This window comes from Amblyomma mixtum, chromosome 2 (assembly GCF_055824585.1).
Source record: "Amblyomma mixtum isolate Tamu chromosome 2, ASM5582458v1, whole genome shotgun sequence".
Taxonomy (NCBI): domain Eukaryota; kingdom Metazoa; phylum Arthropoda; class Arachnida; order Ixodida; family Ixodidae; genus Amblyomma; species Amblyomma mixtum.
In genome coordinates this window covers 222,146,066-222,169,060 of record NC_143013.1, presented here as the reverse complement: position 1 = coordinate 222,169,060, position 22,995 = coordinate 222,146,066, and the positions used below count along the sequence as shown (strand labels likewise).

Sequence of the window (22,995 nt, the reverse complement as noted above, 5' to 3'; positions counted from 1 at the left end):
CTCACATGCCTAGCAATTTCCATCAAACTGGAAATTAAGACAGTTGAATGAGCTGAGATTAAGGGGGGACGCGACCTTTGAAAACCGAAAAATCGCAAAAAAGTCGATTTTTGTAAAAGTATATATTCCGGTTGTATATGCTATAAACTACCTTTTCTGTAATTATCAACGTCTAATTCGCCGTGGAAATATTTAAAATTAGATATACAACAAGCCACGGCAGCCCCAGAGCCACGAGCAAGCGCCGAAAATGCCCCAACTACGCGCGCGCGCCATTCCTCGCCCGTTGAACCGAGCGCCGCCATTTTGGTCTTGTTTTGTTCGTGAATTCTTGCGCTTTTCTTTGCTGCCGGAGGCGGCGACGGCGGCAGCGTGCTCGAGGCGTGGCTAGCTTTTGATTGGGGGCCTCGCGGCTGCTTTCGAGTTTCCCGCGCCTGAAATCCGAGGCTACGATTGGACCAAGCGCGCGCTCCTCGAGAACGAGGGGGAGCGGGCGGCTGCTATTGGCTGCTGCGCGCGCTGACGCGATGGTCTCCGCCGGCTGCCCCCCGCGCCGCGTCGTCTGCTCCTCGCTCCTGCTTCTTGCTCTTTGTGCGGTGCGTTCGCCTTTCGCCATTTTTGCGATCGCCGTCCTTGCTGTCTGTCGCCGCGCCCTTTGAACAGTGTCGTGTAACTTGTTGATCGTTGCGTGGTCGGCCACGATGCCTACGACGAAATCCAAGACGCGACACGCGTTCGGTGCCCGTAAGCGTTCCATGAGGTCCATCCGCATGGCGAAGCGCGCTGCCGACGACTGCATCGATGCTTCCAGCGTGCTAGGACCTGCTGCAACGGTGCAAGACGAATGCGTCGCCGCATCCAGCAACGTACTACCACCTGCTTCATCGGCACAAGAATCCGCGGTTTCAAGTGCGCCTGGTGATCCGAGCCCACCAACATCAGCGATCGCGGCCTTCAGCCCCGGTCCCGCATCTCCTCCCAAGGGCGAGAACGCGTCGTCCACCGTTCGCTTGAGAACACATTTCTTTACGCCCGAGGAGATAGAGGCGGCGGAGGCACAACGTGCTGCCGTTCAGGAGCAACTTGGCGCCATGCCAGCCACACACAGAAAGTTCGAAGCAATGACGCCCGATCCCGGACCCGCCAGCTGCAGCGCTACAACTGAAGCAACTGAAGGTGGGAAATTTTGCCTTGTGCAAATGGATGTGCTAGGGGACCTGCTCTCCAGCTTCTTGTGCCAGCATTGCCTTGCAAGTGGGCTGACAATTCAAGAAGGCACTAAACTTGGACTGGCAACAAAACTTGAGGTGATGTGCCCACGCTGTGGGGTTGTTGCGAGTAAGTGGAATTCTGCGCGCCAGAACGAAGGACAGGCTTTTGACGTCAATATTCGAGCAATTATGGCGATGAAACAAATAGGGAAGGGCCAAACAGCTCTCAATGACTTCTGGGCAGCAATGAACGTGTCGCACCGAGGTCTACACCATCGCACATTTCAGAAGCACTTGAAGAAGACCTTCAGGGACCCAGAGGCTAAGTGCATGGAAAAGTTCTACGCCGAATCGGCTACTGCGGTAAAAGAAGCCTACAAGCAGATGGACCCAGGCTTTTCCAGGGACATTACTGTGATTTACGATGGCACGTGGCACAAGCGGGGTCACACGTCCCACATTGGAGTTGGGGCGATCATCGAATACCACACGGGCCTTATCTTGGACGCTGTAGTCCTATCGAACCAGTGCCTTGGTTGTCAGATAGGACCAAAACCTGGGGACTCGGACTACTTAAGCTGGCATGAGAATCATGAGTGCCAAAAAAACACCGATGCAAAATCCGGGAGGATGGAGGTGGAGGCAGCCCTGATTCTCTTTTCACGTTCTGTCCGCAAACACAACCTTCGTTATGTGACACTTGTGTCTGACGGCGACAGTGCCACTTTCTCTGCCCTTGTGCAAGAGAACGTTTATGGCCTTGTTCCCATTGCGAAAGAAGAGTGCCTGAACCACGTTCAGAAAAGGATGGGGACTGCACTGCGCAATCTTGTGCAGAAAAGTGAGAAGCCATTAGGAGGCAAGGGCAGGCTTACAAAGGCCCTCATTGAAAAATTAACAGGATACTATGGCTGGGCCCTCAGGAACAACTCTAATGATGTGGCTGCCATGCAGCGTGCGGTGATGGCATCATACCACCACGTCACTTCAACTGAAGCAGCGCCTCATCACGAACTTTGCCCTGAGGGTGCCGACTCATGGTGCCGGCATAAGGCTGCTGCAGCAAAAGGAGTAGCCCAGCCGAAACATACATACAATCTTCCAGGCTATGTTGCTGAGGCTATGCTGCCTATATATGAGCGCCTCTCGCAGGATTCGCTGCTCCGACGTTGCCTGGGAGCGAAGACCCAAAACGCGTCGGAGTCGTTTCACTCAGTCTTGTGGTCCCTAATGCCGAAGGAGCAACACGCATCTTTAATTGCTGTGGAGACAGCACTGCATGAAGCAGTACTAAGGTATAATGCTGGATGCTGCAGGGCCACAAAAGAAATCTCTATGTCAGTGGGGCTCACACCTGGCCACCTAGCCATCCAGCGAGCGGCAGAGAAAGATGCTCTGCGCATGGGCAAGGCTGAGAAACAGAAAGAAATGAAAACTCGGAGGCGGCAAAAAAAGAAAGAGCACAGAGACAGCTCCAGCTATGCAGCAGGATTGTTCTAGCCTTATAAGTGTCTCACATTTCGAGCCCATTTTCTTTGCATTATTTATTTCTCCCCTTGTATGACGGGCTCATTCGAGCATATCTCAGAAGCCACTCATCAGGTTTCCTTGATGTTTTTTTTTATCCTGTACATAAATTTTTTAGGGCAAGAAAAGCCCATTTATTGAAGATATATTGCTTGGAATTGTTTATAATTAAAATTTGTTTAATTAGTGCATGTCTAAGTAATTAAATTCAGTGCTGTGCTAAAATTTTTCACCAAATAAATTTAGAAGGGCCTTGTTGTTGCCTGAGGTGCCTATCCAGGAATTATCATTATTAATTTCACATTGCAAACACGTTCTGCAAATTCTCCTGGCCTGTCCCAAAGAACCTATGTAAACCACCTCAATATACTCCTGTAACTTGAGAACCAGTGGGCAAAACTCTACGAAACTTGGCAATTCTTCAGATGTTCATGCTGTGGGCCTACCCTGAAAATTTCATCAAGATATCTCAAGAAACAAAAAAGTTGATGTACTGTCAACCTTCTAAGGCCATTTTCTCAGAATCAGTTTTTTGCCTGGTGTGGCTGCTAGGGAAAGCCATATCTTGGGAACCACTTATCAGAATTTCATGGGGTTTCTTTTGCACCATACCTGAATAAATTTCTGAGGGCAAGACAAGCCCGTTTTTTTAAGATATTGTCTGTGGAATTCGTAATAAACAATTAAAATTTGGTTAATGAAGGTCCAATAAGTAACACTAAATTTAGGGCAGCGCAAAAATTTTTTAGCAAAGAAATTTAGAAAAACGGCCTTGTCTTGCCCTGGGGTACCTATCCAGGAATGACTATGCTGAATTTCAAAGTGCCAGCACATTTTGCAAACTCTCCAGGCATTTCCCAAGGAACCCATGTAAACAACCTTGATATACTTCTATAACTTGAGAACCAGTGGGCACAGCTTCATGAAACTTGGTAGTTCTTCAAATGTTTGTGCTACAAGCTTATCCTGAAAATTTCATCCAGATATCTCAAGAAATAAAAAAGTTGATGCTCAAGGGTAGCCTCCCCCCTTAAATCCCCAGTTGCCACAACGTTGAAGGTGCCAAGAACCATGCTGCGCACCATTTTGAAGAGCAAGACTGACGTTTGCGCTAGAAGGGAGAGAGGGCTTGGCGAAATAAGCAAGTCCCTGTCTTCAAGCAAGTCAATAAGCAAGTCATCTCTTTTTGCGCTGTAAACCCTTCTACAGTAAGTGGCTGTCGTAGAAATACATATTTTTTTCCACCTCAGTGTGTTTTTATGTTAAATTTGCTGCTACTTTTACGCCGAATTGCGCATTGTATCGAACTCATAGGCTTTTTTTTTTTCGCGAGTTTGACTGAATCTGCTTGTGCAAAGATTGTGCAGCACATCAAGGTGTGGCGCTAAGATCGCGCCTTCTTCTGGTGCTTTGCAGTTGGTGCAGTTGGTGCAGCTGGCACTGCAGGCACAGCGGGTTGTCAGGTGGCAGCTGCACAGTTCAGGCCATGAGGTCGACCTCACCGACGGCGGAAGCCAGCAGCGGCGAGATCAGCGCCCACCCGCCCCCACCACGTGGTGGGGTCGTCTCGGGGGATCCCTGCGATCTGCGCTCAGCTCACTGATGCCATCCGGGGCCCCCGATGAGGTGGCCGAGCGCAAGCGGACGCTCCACTACCTGCGTGCCTCGGTGGACGACCTCTGTGCCACCTTCAAGGTGGGTGGCATTTGGCATGAAGCCCATAGGTTAAAGGGGTTCAGGGGTGCGATTACGAGTCGCTCGAAATCATCTCAATCGGAAAGTGTCTCAAAAAGTGTCTCATTTGCCCCGTTCCTATTGGTCGGTCGTGACCAGCGGTCATATTGTTTTTTTGCGTCACCGGCCGACGTCATAAAACGGGCAGAAGTGTTGACGTTGCTTACCTAATTATGCGAGCCGATTGAGACGATTTTTCGGGATTGGAACGAGTGGTCTCAAACCGCTTGAGACAGAAAATGGCGGTTGTTTACATGGCCGGTGGCCGCGCGAGCAACGGTGTAAGAGGGTGCATGAAGACTGTTTTGACGTGCCGGACGAGTTGTTTCGACGTTTTGACATAGGAAGGAGCCCAACGGCTGTGCGACGAACTCGCCGTTGAACTTGGAGGTGTGCGGGTGAGTGCGCGGTCAGTGGAGCGGCAAGTGCTGTGCGCGCCTTCGCCGCCGGTGGGTTTCAAGACACCGTCGGAAATGAAGTAAACGTCGGCGTAGCCCAACCGGCTGTGCAAGTGTTTGCGGTGAGTTGCGGAGACCACTGTCAAAGTTAAGTCGCAGATGGTGCGCGCTTTCCGGCGAGACCCCCAAGACAAGGCGGCGGCGAAGGAGGACTTCCTTCGCATAAACTTTCGCCACCGCAGTATCCCTGGCGGCGTCATCCGAGCATCATCCGAACGGAACGGCAACAACACGAATGTCAAGTGCTTAACCCGAAGCGGGCGGCATGAGTTGGTTACGAGGCGTCGTGAGTGATTGTTGGCGCAGTTACCGGGCGCGTGCCGGCTCTTAATTCCCGCAGTGAGATTGCAAGCTCCCAGCAGCTGCACCGGTCTGCTGCTCCTGTGTGTCGGCAATTGCTGCAGTGTGATTATTCATGGTCGCCTGGTATTTTCTGAACAAAAGTAAATAGAACCACGCATCGCCCTTTGAGCACATTTGCCGTCGATAGCAGGCTAGGTGAGTTCACTCTGGCGAGTTGCGGAGGTCGCGCGACAGGCTTAAATCGATTTATTACGCTCCCTGCCCGCTTTAAATGTACTTCGGAAACCGACCGAAATCGGTCGCCTAGAATACTAGCGCGACGTTTGCAACTCGCCAGTGTGAACTTGCCTTGAAGCTGCCTTCGCCGGTCTTCGAGCCAAGCGCTCCTTGCAAATTGATTTCGGCAGGCTCGTAGCGATCACTGCCTTTAAACAGATTTTTCCGCGCACTTAAGACGTCTGCGCAGTATTTTGATTCTACGTAATGTGTAAAAAAATAGGACAGCCGTCGAATCAGCTGATTTTTGTTTCTGGCTGCCATGTTTACGATGGGTGAATATGTGGGTGGAGGGATAAGGCTGAATGTAGCTGAATCCTTTGAATCAGGCGGCAGCTCACGCCACCTAGCCGACGCTTTTCCAGCGTCAGTGCGCTCTCGCGGCAGCAAAAGTGACTGAAGAGCAAACTTAATTGCAGAACTGAGAACGCTTCTTGTTTTGCTTAATGTTGTTAGGTTTGAAACATAGTTTGTTGGGAAAATAAAGCATTGTTCATTTTATTAACGGCTTGTTTACAGCAAAACGTTTGCATACGGTCCCCTATTGCGCAACTAAATGCTTCCTGGGTGGAGCCCTGCTACTAGCCGCTAAAGCCCCTAACTAGGGACTTCACTGGCCACCGCTGATTGGTTGTCTTCGCGTTCGCATCTCGCGGTGTCGTCATTTTGACGTCAGAGTCCCAAAATTGAGACAAAAACCGTAATCGCGCCCCAGGGCCAGGTTGCGAACGTCGAATCTAAACTGCCACTTTGTTAAATAAAAACACTTGGATGAACCTCCGAGCCAAATACTCTTTCACGCACCAGTGGAGAACCAATAACCACACTAAGAAGGTTTCTTGCCTCACTTTTCTTGATTTGTGTACCACATCCCGTCTTTCGTGGTCCTTGAACATTGCTTTGCTTCAACGCCGGAAGAAGCAGACGCCTCCAACCTTGCTGAATGCAGTACTGAAACAGCCATGCAATAGGGTATAAATTAATGTGTGAGAAATTAGGGGGATCGCTGCACATCTTTTAGCTTTGATTATAGTTGGGAAATAAAAGTAATTAACATTTATGCCTGCAGCACAAATTCAATTTTACCCGTAATGCACATTCAAAAGGTTGCACTTCGGTGCGATTGGTAGCAGTCATGTCAGTGTGTTGCACATTTTGTACGTGAAAGCCACCCATTCTTGTCATGAAATGGAGGAACGTTTTTCTCCAGCCTGTGATTTCTCACTAATTATTGCCAGAGACAACTCCAAGAGGCTGTTGCATGCAAATCGCCATGTATTCTCTCGAAGAGTGGTTCAGAATTGCTTATATGCTGAGGGCCCTTCATGGACCAGCATATGAGGGGAAGATTGGTGGAGGAGTCCGTGATCTCGGGCATTTGGAATGGTTTGAGGTCGGCATATATTTTGTTGATTACAGCTGTGAAATAAAGCAGGCTTCTTGTGAAAATGCAAATTTGTATATTTTTGTCACTGTTTCAGTTCTTTAGTATTTTAGAGCGCAGCTCCTAGGTGCCCGTTTCTGTGTTTCGTGGGGTCGGTCGCGTCGCTGTTTTTCGTTGTAACTAGCTGTGGACACCCTTAGAGCTGCGAAACCAATGGAGAAACCAATGGAGCGGTAGCTTGGAAAGGAGAAAGTAAAAGCGCAACCTCCTCCCCTCCTTAGCAACTGGCGCGACAGTGGGGGGCGCAGCTGTGCATAGCCACCGTGACGTCACACAGTAGCGGTAGAACGGGCGCACACACGGTGGCAGCTACACCGCCGCTCCTTCACCAGTCATCTCATTGCAGTCAAGCGAATACGCATGGCTCCGAAGCGGCTCAGTGATTCCGCGCCAGGTGGTTTCGGGGAAGCAGCAGTGTGTTGGCCACAAGGTTTTCATCAAGCTCACTTTAGAATTTTTAGAATTTCCAAAGTGTCTTCGGTATTTTTTTTTAGGAAAGGAAATGCTACAGCTGGGAAACCAATAGAGCGGGGCTTGGAAAGCAGAGGGTAAAATTTGTAAATTGGTTTTTGAGGAAAGGAAATGTGCACTATATGTCTCACACATCTGGGTGAACAGCTGAACCAGAGGGAAGGTGCATAACTGCCCTCTTGGAACAGTGGCCCCCGCAGGGAGGCGTCTGCAACATGCAGACGTTGGTGAGTGGCGACACCACGGGGTTAACCCGAGCATCCGCAGGGACATCCCCGCAAGGGGATGATGGTGAACAATGCGTCACCACGGACCCGAGCATCCGCGCTTAGCCGTGCGTGGCATCGCCGTGTCCGGGGAAAAGGGGATCCTGGTGGTTGAGCCGATGCCGAGCGTTTGGACCCTTAAGGCCCCTCGGCGGAGGCAACACACCACTTTGGCCCCAGCTTCCTGTAGACGGCACCTCCGGCCTGACCCAACCGGAGGAAATCGGCAGTCGCCTTTTCCTGTCCTCCCCTCTACCTATCACTTTCCTATTTCCTTTCTTACAACTTTCCTGTATCCTCCTCTCTTCTTCAGTTTTTTCCTCTTTTTCCTGGCGGCGAGGGTTAACCGTGTGTGACCAACTACCCTGAGTTGAGTCATATTAGGTTATAGTTGGGGTGTACAGCTGGCGTGGGCAGGACTTGCTTGTAAGTTCCTGTCCCGTCCCCTTGTTGGGCTCTATGGTGGGTGGCTGGCACCATGACTGAAAAACATTAATTATTTATGGCTCCCCCTTTTTCCAAACCAGATCGCTCTCTAAAAAGAGGGCGGAACGATGCAGACGATTTTTTTCAGAAAAGAAAGCTATCTTTCCCAAAATTTCATGTTGTCCATAGCGAAGCAGAAGGAAAACAAGCAAGACTGATATCCCCGTTCCTAGTAGCAAAGTGCCTTACAAACACCTTGGGCCTTGGGTACAAGGTATCCAAAATGGCCAGCGGTGACTTACTGCTCGAACTTCGTGACACTGTCCAACACTCTAAACTCTCAAACCTTGCGTCCATTGGGGAAATCCCAGTCTCTGTCACTTCACATCGATCTTTGAATACTGTCCGAGGCGTCATATCTGAAATCGACTTTATCCACCTCTCTGAGAAAGAAATGCTTGAGGGCCTTACTGACCAAGATGTCATAAATGTTCAACGCATAAAGATCCGGAAGGATAACAAGGAAATAGACACGAAGCACCTGATCCTCACTTTCAATACCAGCACACTGCCTGAAAGCATTGAAGCTGGTTACCTGAAAATAAATGTAAGACCATATATACCCAACCCACGAAGATGTTTTAACTGTCAGAGATTCGGCCATGGCTCCCAGAGTTGTCGCGGCCGCAAAACTTGCGCAAAATGCTCGTCAAAGGAACACCAATCTGAAGAATGTGTTGCTACACCGCGGTGTGCAAACTGTGAAGGAGAACATGCTGCCTACTCCAGAGCTTGTCCTTCTTGGAAAAAAGAAAAAGAAATAATTACTCTCAAGACTACGGCAAACATTTCTTTCAAGGAAGCAAGAAGGCGATATGCTCAGACGAACACATTCTCTTTCAGTGCAAAAACAAACTTCGCTGATGTGGTGCGTGGGCGCGGCACACCACACCAGGCTTCGGCACCCGTCCAGGCCACACGCAGTGTGCCTGTGGCGGGGCCACCCGCGCCCCCGTGTGGAGTAGCTAGCGCTACTCCGCAAACCCCAAAGGAGGCAACGCAGACCCCCGGGTCGGCGGGCCTCAAGACCTCTTCCCACAGGTCGAGGTCAAACTCGAAAATCAACATACCTCCTGCACGGTCGTCCAGCGCCTCCACAGAGGCGATGGACACGACCCCGGGCAGCCCCGCGCCGTCCACGTCGGACGGTCGGCGGAGCTCCCTGGATCGGTCAAAAAAAGACAGGCCCCGAGTCACGGGGCCATCGACAACTTAATCTACTTTTTCACCCTATAGAAGCACAAAATTAAGATGGCTTTCATAATACAATGGAACTGTAGAGGACTTCTAAACAACTACAGTGACATAAAAGACATACTAGGAGCGCACGCTCCTGTTGCTTTATGTCTACAAGAGACAAATTTAGGTCCCAAAAAAAAAAACTTTCTTAAGAATTATACTGTTTTCCGCCGCGATCGAGAGCAGGCGAGCAGGCTGTCGGGAGGCGTAGCCATCATAGTGAAAAACGGTGTCCCAGCTCGAGAGCTTAAACTAAAAACAAGACTCGAAGCTGTTGCGGTCAGTGTCGTCAGCCATAAAACAATTTCTATCTGTTCTGTATATATTCCTCCACACTTTACATTAACAGTCCACGATTTACAAGAACTTGTCAATGAACTTCCAGAACCGTATCTAGTAGTTGGGGACTTTAACGCTCACTCCCCTTTTTGGGGAAGCGAGCACTGTGACTCTAGGGGTCAAATAATCGAAGATTTTATCCTCACAAACAATGTATGTCTTTTAAATACAGGAAAAGCCACCTACTGCTCCCCTGCCTCGGGGAAAATGACCTTTTTAGATTTGTCTTTTAGCTCACCTTCTGTTTTTAATGATTTTAAATGGGATATCATTGATAACCCATACGGCAGTGACCACCTCCCTATACTAATCACTTTAACATCACCACCGGAAATAATCCCCACAAGGCCACGGCGCTGGAAGCTTCACCTCGCCGACTGGTCACTTTTTAGAGCAAAGGCAACTTTAGAAGATATAGTTTTAGGAAATCTTACCGTTGACGAGATAAACGAAAAGTTCACTAATTGTATCATAACTGCCGCACTCACAGCTATTCCTCAGTCGTCAGGAGTGGCGCGACAAAACCATAAAGTATGGTGGACAAAGGACTGTAAAGAAGCAAAAAAACAGCAAAATAGAGCGTGGGGTAAATTCCGTAGGTATCCGACACATGAAAATTTCCTAAATTTTAAAAAGGCAAAAGCTAAAGCTCGGTATGTCCGTCGCAGTGCCGAAAAAGCTTCATGGCAGAATTATGTTTCAAATATCAACAGTCAGATCCCATCTAAAAAAATGTGGGAGCAGGTTCGAAAAATAAACGGCAACTTTTCACCATTCACAATTCCTTTTTTAACAACACCCGGAACACAAACAAGCATACAGGAACAGGCAGACATATTGGGGGAACATTTCACTGCAGTTTCAAGTTCATCACACTACACGCAGGCCTTTTTAAAATACAAAAATACAGCTGAAAAACAGAGGCTCCCATCAACTGGAGGTGCAAATGAAAAATACAATAGTCTAATTACCCTCCAAGAAATCAATACAGTACTGTCTGCCGGAAAAAAAACTGCTCCAGGACCCGACCATATAAATTATGAAATGCTTGCACATCTTTCTGAGCCTGCCATAGAAGCACTTTTGAGATTCTTTAACACAGTTTGGATGTCAGGGAAAATACCTGAAGCCTGGAAGAAAGCTATTATTGTCCCGTTTCTTAAACCTAGTAAACCCCCAACCTCTCCTAGCAGTTATAGACCCATAGCCTTAACCAGTTGCCTCGCCAAATCCTTCGAAAGTGTCCTAAATATAAGACTAACCTTTGTTCTGCAATCCTGTGAACTGCTTGATATCCATCAATGTGGATTTAAAAAAGGATGCTCCACTACAGATCACCTAGTCCGTCTCGAAAATACAGTCAGAGAAGCTTTTATACACAAACAACACTGTCTTAGCGTCTTTTTTGATTTAGAGAAAGCATATGATACAACCTGGAGGTTCGGGATCCTCCAGGACTTAGCTGAGCTCGGCATCCATGGCAGAATGCTGAACTCCATTAAAGACTTTTTGTCTAACCGCTCATTTAATGTCCGCCTAGGCTCGACCCTTTCGAGGGACTTCATTCAGGAAAATGGAGTTCCTCAAGGGTGCATTTTAAGCACAACTCTCTTCGTTGTAAAAATGAATTCTATTAGAAAAATAATCCCAAGGTCCATTATGTATTCAATGTATGTTGATGATCTTCAGATAGCGTGCACATCTTCCAATATATCCACATGCGAACGACAAGTACAGCTTACAATCAACAAAATGGCAACATGGGCAGACAAGAATGGTTTCCAGTTCTCACCACAGAAAACAGTGGCCTTACTTTTTTCACTGAAACGAGGCTTGCACACAAATCCAACATTACACCTCAACCAAACCGAGCTGCCTTTCAAAAAGGAACACAAATTTCTAGGCATCACCTTCGACAAAAAACTAACTTTCCTGCCTCACATCAATGCACTGAAAAAGAAGGCGTCGCTAGCACTGAACATACTGAAAGTCCTATCACGCAAACACTGGGGTTCTGATCGGGTATGTCTTCTACACATTTATCGCTCTGTAGTACGTTCCATTCTAGATTATGGTTGCATAGTGTATGGATCAGCAAGGCCATCGTTCTTGAAGCGACTGGATCCTGTGCACAATTTGGGATTGCGCCTTTCAACTGGTGCATACAGGACGTCACCAATAAAAAGCCTGTACGTAGAAACCAATGAACCACCACTTGCAGACCGAAGAACAACGCTCACATGCTCATACATTTTAAAGATCCGTTCCCAGCCTAAACACATCTGTTACCCACTCGTTACAAAGTGTTCATCTCGAACACTATTTACCAACAGACCCCTCGCAATCAGGCCACTTCTTCTCCGCTTTGAAGAGAAATGCCAAGAACTAGATATAATGGACACATTGCCTAATATTGCCCGCAAACGTGATCCACTCCCTCCTTGGTACTGCCTACCATCTGTGTGCGACTTCACATTAACACAATTTCAGAAAAAACATACTCCACATGAACATATATTACAGGAATATTTAGCACTAAACGAAAAATACGGAGAATACGAAGCATTTTACACCGATGGATCAAAATCGGCGCACTACGTGGGAAGTGCTGTAGTTCAGAATAATTGGGAAAAAATAGTACGGCTACCTGAGTGTACATCCATTTTCACCGCCGAATGTTACGCAGTCTTGGTGGCTGTAGAAAAAATAATAAATGAGAACATTCAGAACAGTATCATTTACACTGATTCTCTGAGCATACTAACCTCACTTCACCATAGAAATGCAGTGACACCACTAATTGGTGATATCATACACAACGTAAGAAGCGCCACAATACAGGGACAAGACATAAAATTTTGCTGGGTTCCCAGTCACATTGGAATCACTGGCAATGAGAAGGCGGATGAATGTGCTGCAAAAGCTCGGAACAAAGAAGTAAAGAAAGTGTACATTCCTTACAAAGATGGTATGAGGTTGATTCAGTGCAAATTAAGGAATAAATGGCAGTCGCAATGGAACATCGAAAGAAATAATAAGCTACATTTAGTAAAACCCATCCTAGGCGAATGGAAATCATGCTCACACCAAAAACGATTCATCGAAGTTATTTTATGCCGTCTCCGTATTGGACACACTCATCTGACACACAACTTCCTGCTAACAAAGAAAGACAAACCTGTTTGCGAGCAATGTGGACATGAACTTACCGTAAACCACATACTACTATCATGCACAAAACTTGAATCATTAAGGAAAAAATATTTTGCCATATTTTACAAAGAACATATCCCATTTCATCCAGCGTTGATTTTAGCTGAACATGCACCCGTTAGTATGCTTGATGTTTTTAGCTTTTTAAAGGAAGCCGGTGCTCTTCAAAACCTGTAATGTTCTTATCCTGTGCTTCTCTACTTAAAACGATACACCTCAGCCCTTTCTCAGTCCTGAGAAGGAGGCTGAGGTTTTTATCTGAGTAGTTGGTGGCCTCGAGATCCTTGGCAAGCCAAGGATGTCCACAGAGGTTAACCAACTTTTAAAAGCTTCTGCATACAGCCATTTCTAAAAAGTTTGTATTTAATGAGCCAGGTAATAAAAATAACTTTTAGGCCCTTTACACCACCGTTTTTATACACTTTGTCTTCAAACTTTGCTCGAGCTAATTTTACTAAACCTTGTTCTTGGCGCATGATAGCCTTAGCCGCTTATGCGCCATTAAACACAACACAACACAACACAACACACTCTTGGAACAGTGGGCCTTGTAGTAGGTAGTGACAGGTGTGCACTGCATGCTTTGGCATTGACAACGTTGTGCCACAAAGGCTGCCACCTGCCAGGGTGGCAGGGTGGGTGGGGACTTAAATGTAGATATAAAGAGAAGCGGGAACTTCTTACCACTTATGCGGGGGATCATCCGGTTCCTCTCTCTCATAACGGCTCCCACAGCTGTGACAACCTCACGAAATACTTGCACAGACCTCGTCTTTGAGAACCAGGCATTGGTGCAGCAAGTCGACCATATATCCATCTATTTCTCCGTCCACAAAGCTTCCTTCATGACAATCAAGAACTGTTAGTGGAGTGTTTCTCAAAGAAGAAATGTGCTTGAAAAATAACAAGTTGTCTGTAATTGCACTTGCATGTCTTGCTAGAATTCTGTGCCTCAATCTATTGAAAAGCTGGAACAGCTGATGAGCTGCGCTCAAATTTCGCATTAGGAAGTAACATAATCATCGGCAATTTTTTTCTCTCCTTCTCCTCTGTCTGCTGAACTGACCTTGCAAAGCGTGAACGTCTTTTCTTGTGGAATACTGACTTAAGACCCTTGCTATTAGGAGGTATGGCTCAAGCTATAGTCCAGTATCCTGGTAGTCAGTTTGAAGCCTGGATGGTGAACTTGATTTGTGCAGTGCCCACATTTCAAGCATGAATGAACTGTGATGTTATATAGCAGTTGACACTGCCTTGCATGGTAGGGCTGTTCTTCGCACCTGCGCTTGCTCAGACCTGATGCTTTCCTTTGCAGCTGGAGAATGTTCCAGATCCGTCTTCCGCCACCATGCCTACAGAGTCGCTGAGAGAGCCTTCGTCTGCACTGTCGCGCGACATCACCGACTTCCCTGGCAAGGGCTATGGCGTGCAGCGCGTCGCCGACTTCTCCGGCAGGGGCTACGACACGCAGGACATCGCGGACTTCTCTGGCAGGCGCTACGACACACAGCGCAGCATGTGCGGCGTCAATGCATTTGGTTACCACGGCAACCCAGACACGGAGCCCATCCGCAGCTACGAAGTCGTCTTCCTGGTGCGCATCCTGCACCTGCTGTCCTCCGCCTTCAATGCCAAGGTGGGTGCTGTGCAGGGGCGGCAAATTTTCCGCCGGCCAGCGCGTAGCACGGGGTGGTGTTGGCTTTTCAGACAATTTTCTGTGCATGGTGTGAGTGCAAAGAGACGAGGAGGACTGTGAGGGGGAAGACAGCATGGGCACTGCTCCCTCCTGCAGTCCTTGTTTTTTAATCCATTAGCATTACTACCCTCATTTTTCACAAAATCTGTCCTTCTGTTGTGTGGTATCGTATAATGTAATATGGAGAGGAGGTGCTTGTACCTCTGGTTAGTAACAACTGGTCAATAACCAGCCACTTTGAGAAGTGCCCAGTACAATCGAGCCCACTTATAACGAGCCCACTGATAGCTGCTCAAAGTATTCAAACCACTTAAACATTCAGAAGTCATGAGATTTCATGTTCCTCTGAACTCTCAGCCAAACATCACGACGTTTCAAAATGGCACCACCTGGCTCTTGACATTGGCGAACTTGTTCTTCCCGCTTACAAGTGCCAGCCAGTATGCACCCAGAGCATGCATGCGGATAACGATGTCAGACCTTGCAGAGAAAGCCAATGCACAGACGGCCATCTGGTGCCACTATGGGGGGACTGCTTCATGCAGGACCATACTTCATGTTATTGCGTTGGCCTGTGATAGTCTGCGGCTGGCTGCAAACATGCTGTTGATAACGAACGGCACCAGCCATCTCCTTGTTCTTGATTACTGCGATAAGAGACGTGGAGCGCCGGAAAACGGGGCTTGCAGGGAGTAGCAGAGCGGGCAAAGGTGTAGTCCGCAAGCACTGCTGCTGTTCCGTGGCAGCCATTGTCATCCATAATTTTCTTTTGTTGGAATCTTGAAACCGTGTTGCTGGGGTTCCCGTCATTCAACAGGTGTGCCGTTTCCAGATTCGGGTCAACAATTTCCATATTTGGCAGGCTTGAGTAATCGGGTAGCATTATGTGGAGGTGCAGATATCGCACACAGATGAGCGATGATTTTATTTACCAGCATGTTGGGTGAGTAAGAAAAAATCTATGGACTTAAGAAATTTGATGTACGTCGAAAAATGTTTGAATTCGCCATCTTATATTCTTTACAGTTGTATTCTTCAAAGCATTGTAAACAGGGTATTAGTCTATAAAATAAAGTTCTTTACTCTTACAAATACATGATCAGCCCTCTGCTATTTAATTACTGGTAGGCCTTATAGACACAGTCAGTTTAAAAGCTAGTGAAAACAATATTTGTTTGCTGTACATGTGTTTGCTAATGTTAGAAAATACTCAGTTTGCTTCAGAAACATAAATTCAATATTCGCAAACCTCTATTTTTGTGCTCTTCACTGCAAGGAGTCTCCACTATATGTGGGGAGTGCACTAATTAGACAGTTTACCTCTTAGAATACACTCGGTAAATGTCTGCACTGTGGTCATTTACATGTTTGCATTGATTCTCCAGCTTAATTTTTATTTTGATCATGATGAAATGCGCGAATAAACAGCGCAGTTACTTCTTATTTGTGTTTGTTGACAGTCTTGTGCAAGATGAGTCCACACTGCATTTCTGCATCTGTAGTTCTCACCAGAGCGAAGACCAGCTGAATTCTTTTCTTCCCCGGCCCCGCCACGGTTGCTCAGTGGTTATGGCACTCAGCTGCTGACCCAAATGACGGGGTTTGAACCCGGCCGCAGCGGTCAAATTTCGATGCAGGCGAAATTCTAGAGGTCCGTGTACTGTGCGATGTCAGTGCACGTTAAAGAACCCCAGGTGGTCGAAATTTCCGGAGCCCTTCACTACGGCGTCTCTCATAGCCTGAGTTGCTTTGGGACGTTAAACCCCATAAACTAAACTGAACTCATTTCTTCCCCGTCTCCCCTACGTGCAGTATGGACACGAACTGGAGCTGCTCTACGAAAGCCCGCGCTTTGGGGGCTACGTGGCCCGCCAGTTGCTGCGTCCGCCCACCGTGTACACGGAGACCATCAAGACGGGCGTGGGCCGGCCGTACGTCCGACACGAGCACCGGCTTCCCGCCCGACTCTGCCTGCGGCCGCTGGCTCACCGGCAAGTCCTCGGCTACCTGGCCTGCCTGTTCTTCCTGGGCTACACCTGGAACGTCGGCCCCGTGGCGGTCTCCTTCGCGGTGCTGCTCTGCTTCAGCCTGGCCGTGCTGATCAGGGCAGCGTGGTCTTGGGGCTTGCGGCGTGCGTCACACAGCCATCAGGCTGCGGACTGATTCGTGCGAGAACGGTGACGGTTTTTCTGGTCTAATGTGTCCAGGCCGTCAACTCACAAAGACACAATGACAAGCTGGGATGTGACTAGAAAGTGCGTGTAGTCGCTCGTGGTGCGCTTCATGAATGTCGTCAAGTACATCTTCCAAGACCATCATCGAATTGCTGCGCAAGTTTTGGATACTGCATGCGGAGGACAAGTGGACGCCAGTTTTGGTGTTGGGAGCTCTGTCAAGTGGTTAGTGTATAAATTTTGGGCACGCACAAGACTGGTTGGACTGATTGCTTGCCCTCTACATACTGGTAATTTGTACAGCTGACAATGTTGCCTTGTATTCATGCATTGTTCTGTGTGAGTGGTAAAAATTACACTTGCAAAGGCGTTGACTACTCTGTCGTGTAAACTTTCAGTTGATTTTTGCATTCGTTGACACATACAACCACGTGTGAAAAGTCCCTGCATGCGTGACCAGAGGAAAACTCCTTATACAGATTCAGGCATAATGTGGCTTGCTTTTTTTGCTGCAGTTCATAAGAGTGAGTGAAGATCGTAACTTATTTGGGGTGACAATGCACGTGCAACTCATTAGTGAGGCACCAAGCTCTGATATCTTGGGATGAGCATGGAGTAATGGCACATTGCTATGTTTTACATTTTTAGTGCTTTTGCTTGAAGAGTTCTTTTGGTATCTCAGGGCGCTCAGTGGGTTTTGTGGGGGCTACTTTTTCACTGCCTGGGAATGCAGCATGAAGATTATGCATGAATGCAGGAAAGTTATTGGCGTTTGTACAGGGTGTTTTACCAAGGGCTTTCCGCAGTATAAAAAAAATTGCTTTGAGTTAGTGCTTTTTCAGCATGGCATTGTCAGCAGTGTAGTACATCAGAATGCAGCTAAGACATGCGGACTGGCAGGCTGGTTAAGTGATGTTAAATAGTTAACACTTTATTATATTACTGTTAGCTTCCTTAATTATTAAGAGGCATGTAGCCCACCGTAAGTAATCCTTATCAGTTTTCAGAATTTCTAAAACATGGCTACAAATTTTAACTATTTCGACGAGTTGCGTGAACTGGAGAGGTTGGTTTGCCTGCAAGCTTCTGGTCACAGCGCCGAAGGTAACTGCGTTCCTGTTATGGACATTACTTATTGTGGGTTACATGCCTATAAATGATAAGGAACCTAACAGTATAGTTAAAAAAGTTAGCTATTCAGTATTAGTTAACCAGCCTGCTAGTTAGCATGTCTTAACTGAATTCTGATGTACTACACTGCTGACAATGCCATGTGAAAAAAAAAAACTCTTCTAACTCTGAGCCTATTTTTGTTTGTGGAAAGTGTTAAGTGAGACAAACTATGTATGATGGTGCCACACACATCACTTAAATGCAACCAAAGGTAGCTGTTGGTTGAAAAGTGCCTTGTGATTAGTACCTGCGGGGTATAGAAAAATAAATAAAATGCCCGCTTGTTCTCGGTGCTTGCTCAGTCTCTCCTTTAGTCACAATACACATTTTAAGGTGTGTGTGAATGTTCGCAAATCATGACATGAATCGAATAGTAATTTTGTTGTGTGTTGTTCATATTGGATACAGAAAATATATCTTCAAAATGCTGACAGGATGGTTACCACTGGTTATTGAGAGATTCAGCGACAGCTATTAAGGTATTTGCCTTTTACAATATGTTGTGGTAGTATGAGACTGACCTCAAATCTGTGTAGTTCTAGGGCGCTCTTTTTAGTCTTTCACTCATGGTTCTTTTTCATCTAGGCTGCGTGTTTTGCAGCAGCTGTCGCAGATTGACCATGCTTCATTCCTCATCTCGCCATGCCCTTCCTCCTTCTAGCATGGTAACCACATTCCGAATGGTTACCATGATGTGCCTTCCTACATTCTCTCCATAACCTCCTCCTCTCGACATGCCCCCTTGCATGGCAAGCCTCCTTCTCCTAAGGTAACTACCCTCCGGTTGGTCCATGGCAACCACATACCATTTGCGCCTTCTCACGCTCTCTCCATATCCACTCCTTTCACTGTAATCATCCTCCTATCTGGGGATTTTTCCACTCACACCACACCTTCCATGGTAACCATCTTCTGGACGGTTATCGTTGTAACCATCCTCTGGTTACGCCTTCCTACGCTTGCCATAAAGCCTTCTTCCATGGTAACCCTCCTCGTCCTTCCAGGATAACTACCCTCTGGGTGGCTTCCATGGCAGCCGCCTACCAGTTGCATCATTTACCCTCTCACCATACCTATCTCCTTACAGGGTAACCGCCCTCCATATGGTACCTGTGGTAACCACCCACCGGTTACACATTTCTCTGCTCATGTGATACTTCCTCCTTGCTTGAACCATGTTCCAGGTGTTTCCCATGGCAGCGCACCCACCAGTTACGCCAATGATGACAGCCAACATCAGATGACATCGTACTACGACACCAAACCCAGGATTGAGCACTTAACAGCTGTCGCTGTAAAATATTCGTCCACTCTGCAACAATTGAACACTGTCAACTCTCATAAACCTGAGCAGGGCGAAACCACAGTATTTGGACAAATTGTCCAAAGATCAAGGTTTAAAGCTTAAAAAAAAATCAGTAAAAATTATCCGCTTCAGTTTTCTTTTTCTCTTCATCGCGTGGCACAGTCATGTTCCATAGCTTGATGTCATCACGCATCAGCTGATTTTTGCAGCACATTCCAATGGGTGAACAGGAGCACTTCACAGCACACCCAGAAGTGCTTTCACGAGAGCGGGGCCACCTTCCAGTGGGCCAGTGGGTGTGGGAGCACTTTCATCCATTGGTAGAATAGGAGCAGTCCCGCTGCGCCGAGCACTGTCGAGAGCAGTCCGGGCTACTCCTTTGTAGAAAGCAGTGTGCGAGGAAGTAACGTGACATTCAAATTCATATTCTTGCCATTTTTCTTTTTCTTTCGTTGCTCTGTGCATGCTTGTGTGCCTCCATCTTCTCTAAGCTCCACTGGTTTAAAACGAAGTGCCAGCTCATACCACGCATGCGCGGTGCATATTGATGAGGTACATGCTGAAGCTGCAAGTCCATATTTGTCACGTGGCACAGTTGGTGCCTAGAAGTGGACTGGATCGCACCGCCGGAATTCATGGGCTCTTTTTTATTTCACTGCACATTGCCCAGAGGGCACCACATTGTAAAATTCTTTTGATATAACTTTAGTTCTATTATGACTGCAAAGTTCAGCCTCTCTGCTGGTAGAGGGCAAGAAAACGAGTGTTGTTGAAATGGACGTGGACTATTGCCAATGCAGCACCAGAGGTCTCCGAAAACCAGGATTGACAGTTGTGTTAGCTAACATACGTGCGGAGAATAGTGGGAAAGTACAAGTCGTCACGTGGCATACTGTTCCAGTGGCAAAACAAGTACTTCATCCCTCTGCATGCTACTGCTCTACTGTCCCCTGCTCAGTGCATCTGCTCCTGGAAAAATTGCGTATAGGAGTCGGCCAACGGCCCTGCTCGTTGGGTGAGACCTCGAGTAATGTCGTGTGCGGCGCTGTTTTCCTCTGCGCGTGCACTGTGAGCGGGGATCCAGGTGATGGTAAGGGTGCGGCTATCTCCGAAGAATGGAAAGAGCACCAGGGAAAAGCCGGCCTTTGGCAAAGCCACGTACCGCAGACTGAGGGAAACCATGGCTATCGCATATTCCTCGAGCTGCCTCTTCTGAGATGCAAGTACGAACCGTCGCAGACGCAAGAAGGGAGCCAATAGGGGATACAGCTGCCGTAGCAAAAGCTGCCTGCAGGGTGTATTCAGAAGCGCCGACGTATGTGGTGTGCAGTTAATTCCAGTCATTTTTGTGGAGAGCCTTGGCACGCGCATCTCGCAGGTCAGTGTAATGAGCCGGAAGCATGTTGTTGGGTGTCGGAGGAATAGCCTGCTGTGAATATCCCTGGGAAGTGCTGTCTTATCTGTGAAAGATGATTCATACGTGATGTGTTGTGTGAACATATGTGACGGCCAGTAGGGGTGTATGTAAGGCTTTCGTACTGTGCAGTGAGGTGTGCTTCGACGAACCCTTCTAGCGTGTTCTGAAGACCCAATGCGAAGAGAAGTTAGGTTGGCGTTCGGATATATAGACGTAGAGTCGATTTAATTACTTGCCTAAAAAATGGCCAAATGTAACTGAATTACATTACCAGTTACTGCTCGCAAAAAGCAATGGCATTACATTGCAATTACTTCCGAAAAGTAATGCAGTTACGCTCAAATTAAAAGCAACAGCAAGCTCTCGACGCACACGTTCCTTAGTCTTCCGGCAAAATTCCGCCCAGCTAACTATCCCCCCCATCCATATTCTTTCCTCTAGCGCGGGCTTTTACAAAGATAAGACAATGCCAACAAAACAAATAAAACAGTATTAAGCATGACCGAACAGTCATTTTCACTGTGCCTAACAAACAAGCGGCAAACCTAACACCTTGCTGCCCAGAGCTGTCTTGTTTGAAGTATCTGATGCAGGCGAAAGCTTTTAATGGCTCATTCTCCCGTCCGTCCAGAGTTATATCCAGCGCCTGGATGACGGTGTCCACCGAGATATGTGAGACAGTTACTGCTTAATTTCCTTTCCTCAAATATAATTTTCATTTTTTTCATTACGCCCCTCATTCTTGCTTCACTCCCACTTCCTCCCTTCCTCTACGTTGCGGTTCCGTTGTCCACCGAGATGGCGGAGAATTACTGCGCCATTTCCTTTCCTCAAAAAGCGTTGCGTTCAAAGGGCTTCGCGCCGATGATGATGATGATGAAAACTTTATTTGGAACAAGGGAGTTTGGGACACGTAGGTCCTTGGGCCCCCGCACGGCCCCACTGCACTCAAACGTTCATGTTCCGGAGGCTCATGACGCTGGCAGCCCGGCATGTGGCGATGGTTTGCTTGGCCGGGTCCTCGGAGCGCAGTAGGGTCTCAAAGGTGCCCTGCGACGTAGATAAAGCATGGGGTCTTTATTCTTTGTATGCAGAGTAAGGGACATTGTGAGTCCTGAACGCGCAATGTGATCACCGAAATCATAATATTTGATATTTTAATCTTTGCCAGAAATGCTTGTTTCGAGCCGATGGTGTCGCAACGCGGCGGCCATTTGCGGCAGCGGAAACGAGGTGGCATCCAGATAGGGCGCTGCCTTTCTCATTGGTTGGGCATCCAGTTTGCATATTGTTCCTTTATACTTGCGAAATGGATCCAAAATATTATGTCTCTGAGTACTGAAAGCTTTTCGCATGCCACAAAAACTGGAAAGAAGCAGGGAAAGCGAACGAAAACTAACAAGAATACAGCTAGGGGCGACACTTTCCATTCCGCTTCAAACCTTCGTGGCGGCCAGCGCTGTTCAAAAAACGTTGGCTCAAACCAGAAAGCGCGCGCGTCGAGACCGGCCGTGACCATACCAAGACGGCAGTGAAAAAAAAAGCCAGTCGACACACTTTGCCCAAAATTGTGAAGAGAAAGGCCGGACAGGAGACGGGAGTCGAGTTTGGGGGGGGAGGGGGGCTACTGCCGACAGCCTTCCAGTCTGACTAAAAAGAAACTTCGGGGAGCTTCCTTTGTTGTAGTCACCCCTGCCCTGACTACGGCGTCGCGTACACGGGGGAAAGACGCCGTCAAAATGCGCGGCTGTCTACAGCCCCGACTAAGCAACAACTGCATGCATGCTTCCGCTGCGTGTGCGCTAGGCGCGGTTCTGATTGGTAGCGCCCAATCTCGGTACTGGGTGAGTGAAATGGGCGAGTGAAATGCGTTTTCGTCTGAGCTTTTCACTTCGAATTTTCAGAGTGGAATAACTTTCGTTTGCATGCTCCGATTTCAATAATTCTTTTTGCTCTTGTCTCTGGAAAGCATGATGAATCTATTTATTTATAATAACTGGCACCAAGGAAATCATCGCAGTGCCCCTTTAACGGGTGGACGCGTTCCGTGGACTTCCTGGCAGGGCTGCAACACGCTGTCGAGTTCCCTCTGCCACCACCCCAAAGCCACTCTCGAACATATCCTTTTCCTCTGCCCGGCGGATACTCCCCCGCGGGGCCTGGAGCACCTTACCACTAAGGAGGCATGGGTGACCCGACCAAGCAAGCCGTCGCCGTAGGCCGGGCTGCCAGCGTCATGAGCCTCCGGGACATGAATGTTTG

General features: G+C 47.8%; 2 protein-coding genes across 3 annotated transcripts in view; both read left to right on the top strand.

Moving 5' to 3' along the window:
• Positions 1-18,303, top strand: part of LOC149362707 (sphingomyelin phosphodiesterase 4) — a 53,221-nt gene extending 34,918 nt beyond the window's left edge. For both annotated transcript variants that reach the window (XM_089573178.1, XM_089573177.1), the window contains exons 14-16: positions 4,155-4,433; positions 14,283-14,603; positions 16,476-18,303. In XM_089573178.1, the coding sequence (XP_089429304.1) occupies positions 4,155-4,433; positions 14,283-14,603; positions 16,476-16,826 (951 nt within the window). In that variant the 3' untranslated portion in view covers positions 16,827-18,303. The remainder of the gene's footprint in view (positions 1-4,154; positions 4,434-14,282; positions 14,604-16,475) is intronic.
• Positions 147-3,753, top strand: LOC149362708 (uncharacterized). Its single transcript, XM_089573179.1, has one exon. The coding sequence runs from the start codon at positions 702-704 to the stop codon at positions 2,709-2,711; it is 2,010 nt and encodes a 669-aa protein (XP_089429305.1). The 5' UTR covers positions 147-701; the 3' UTR covers positions 2,712-3,753.
• Positions 18,304-22,995: the final 4,692 nt, after the last annotated feature.

Coding starts and splice junctions, on each gene's coding strand:
- LOC149362708 (XM_089573179.1), top strand. CDS start 702: ATGCCTACGACGAAATCCAAGACGCGACACGCGTTCGGTGCCCGTAAG.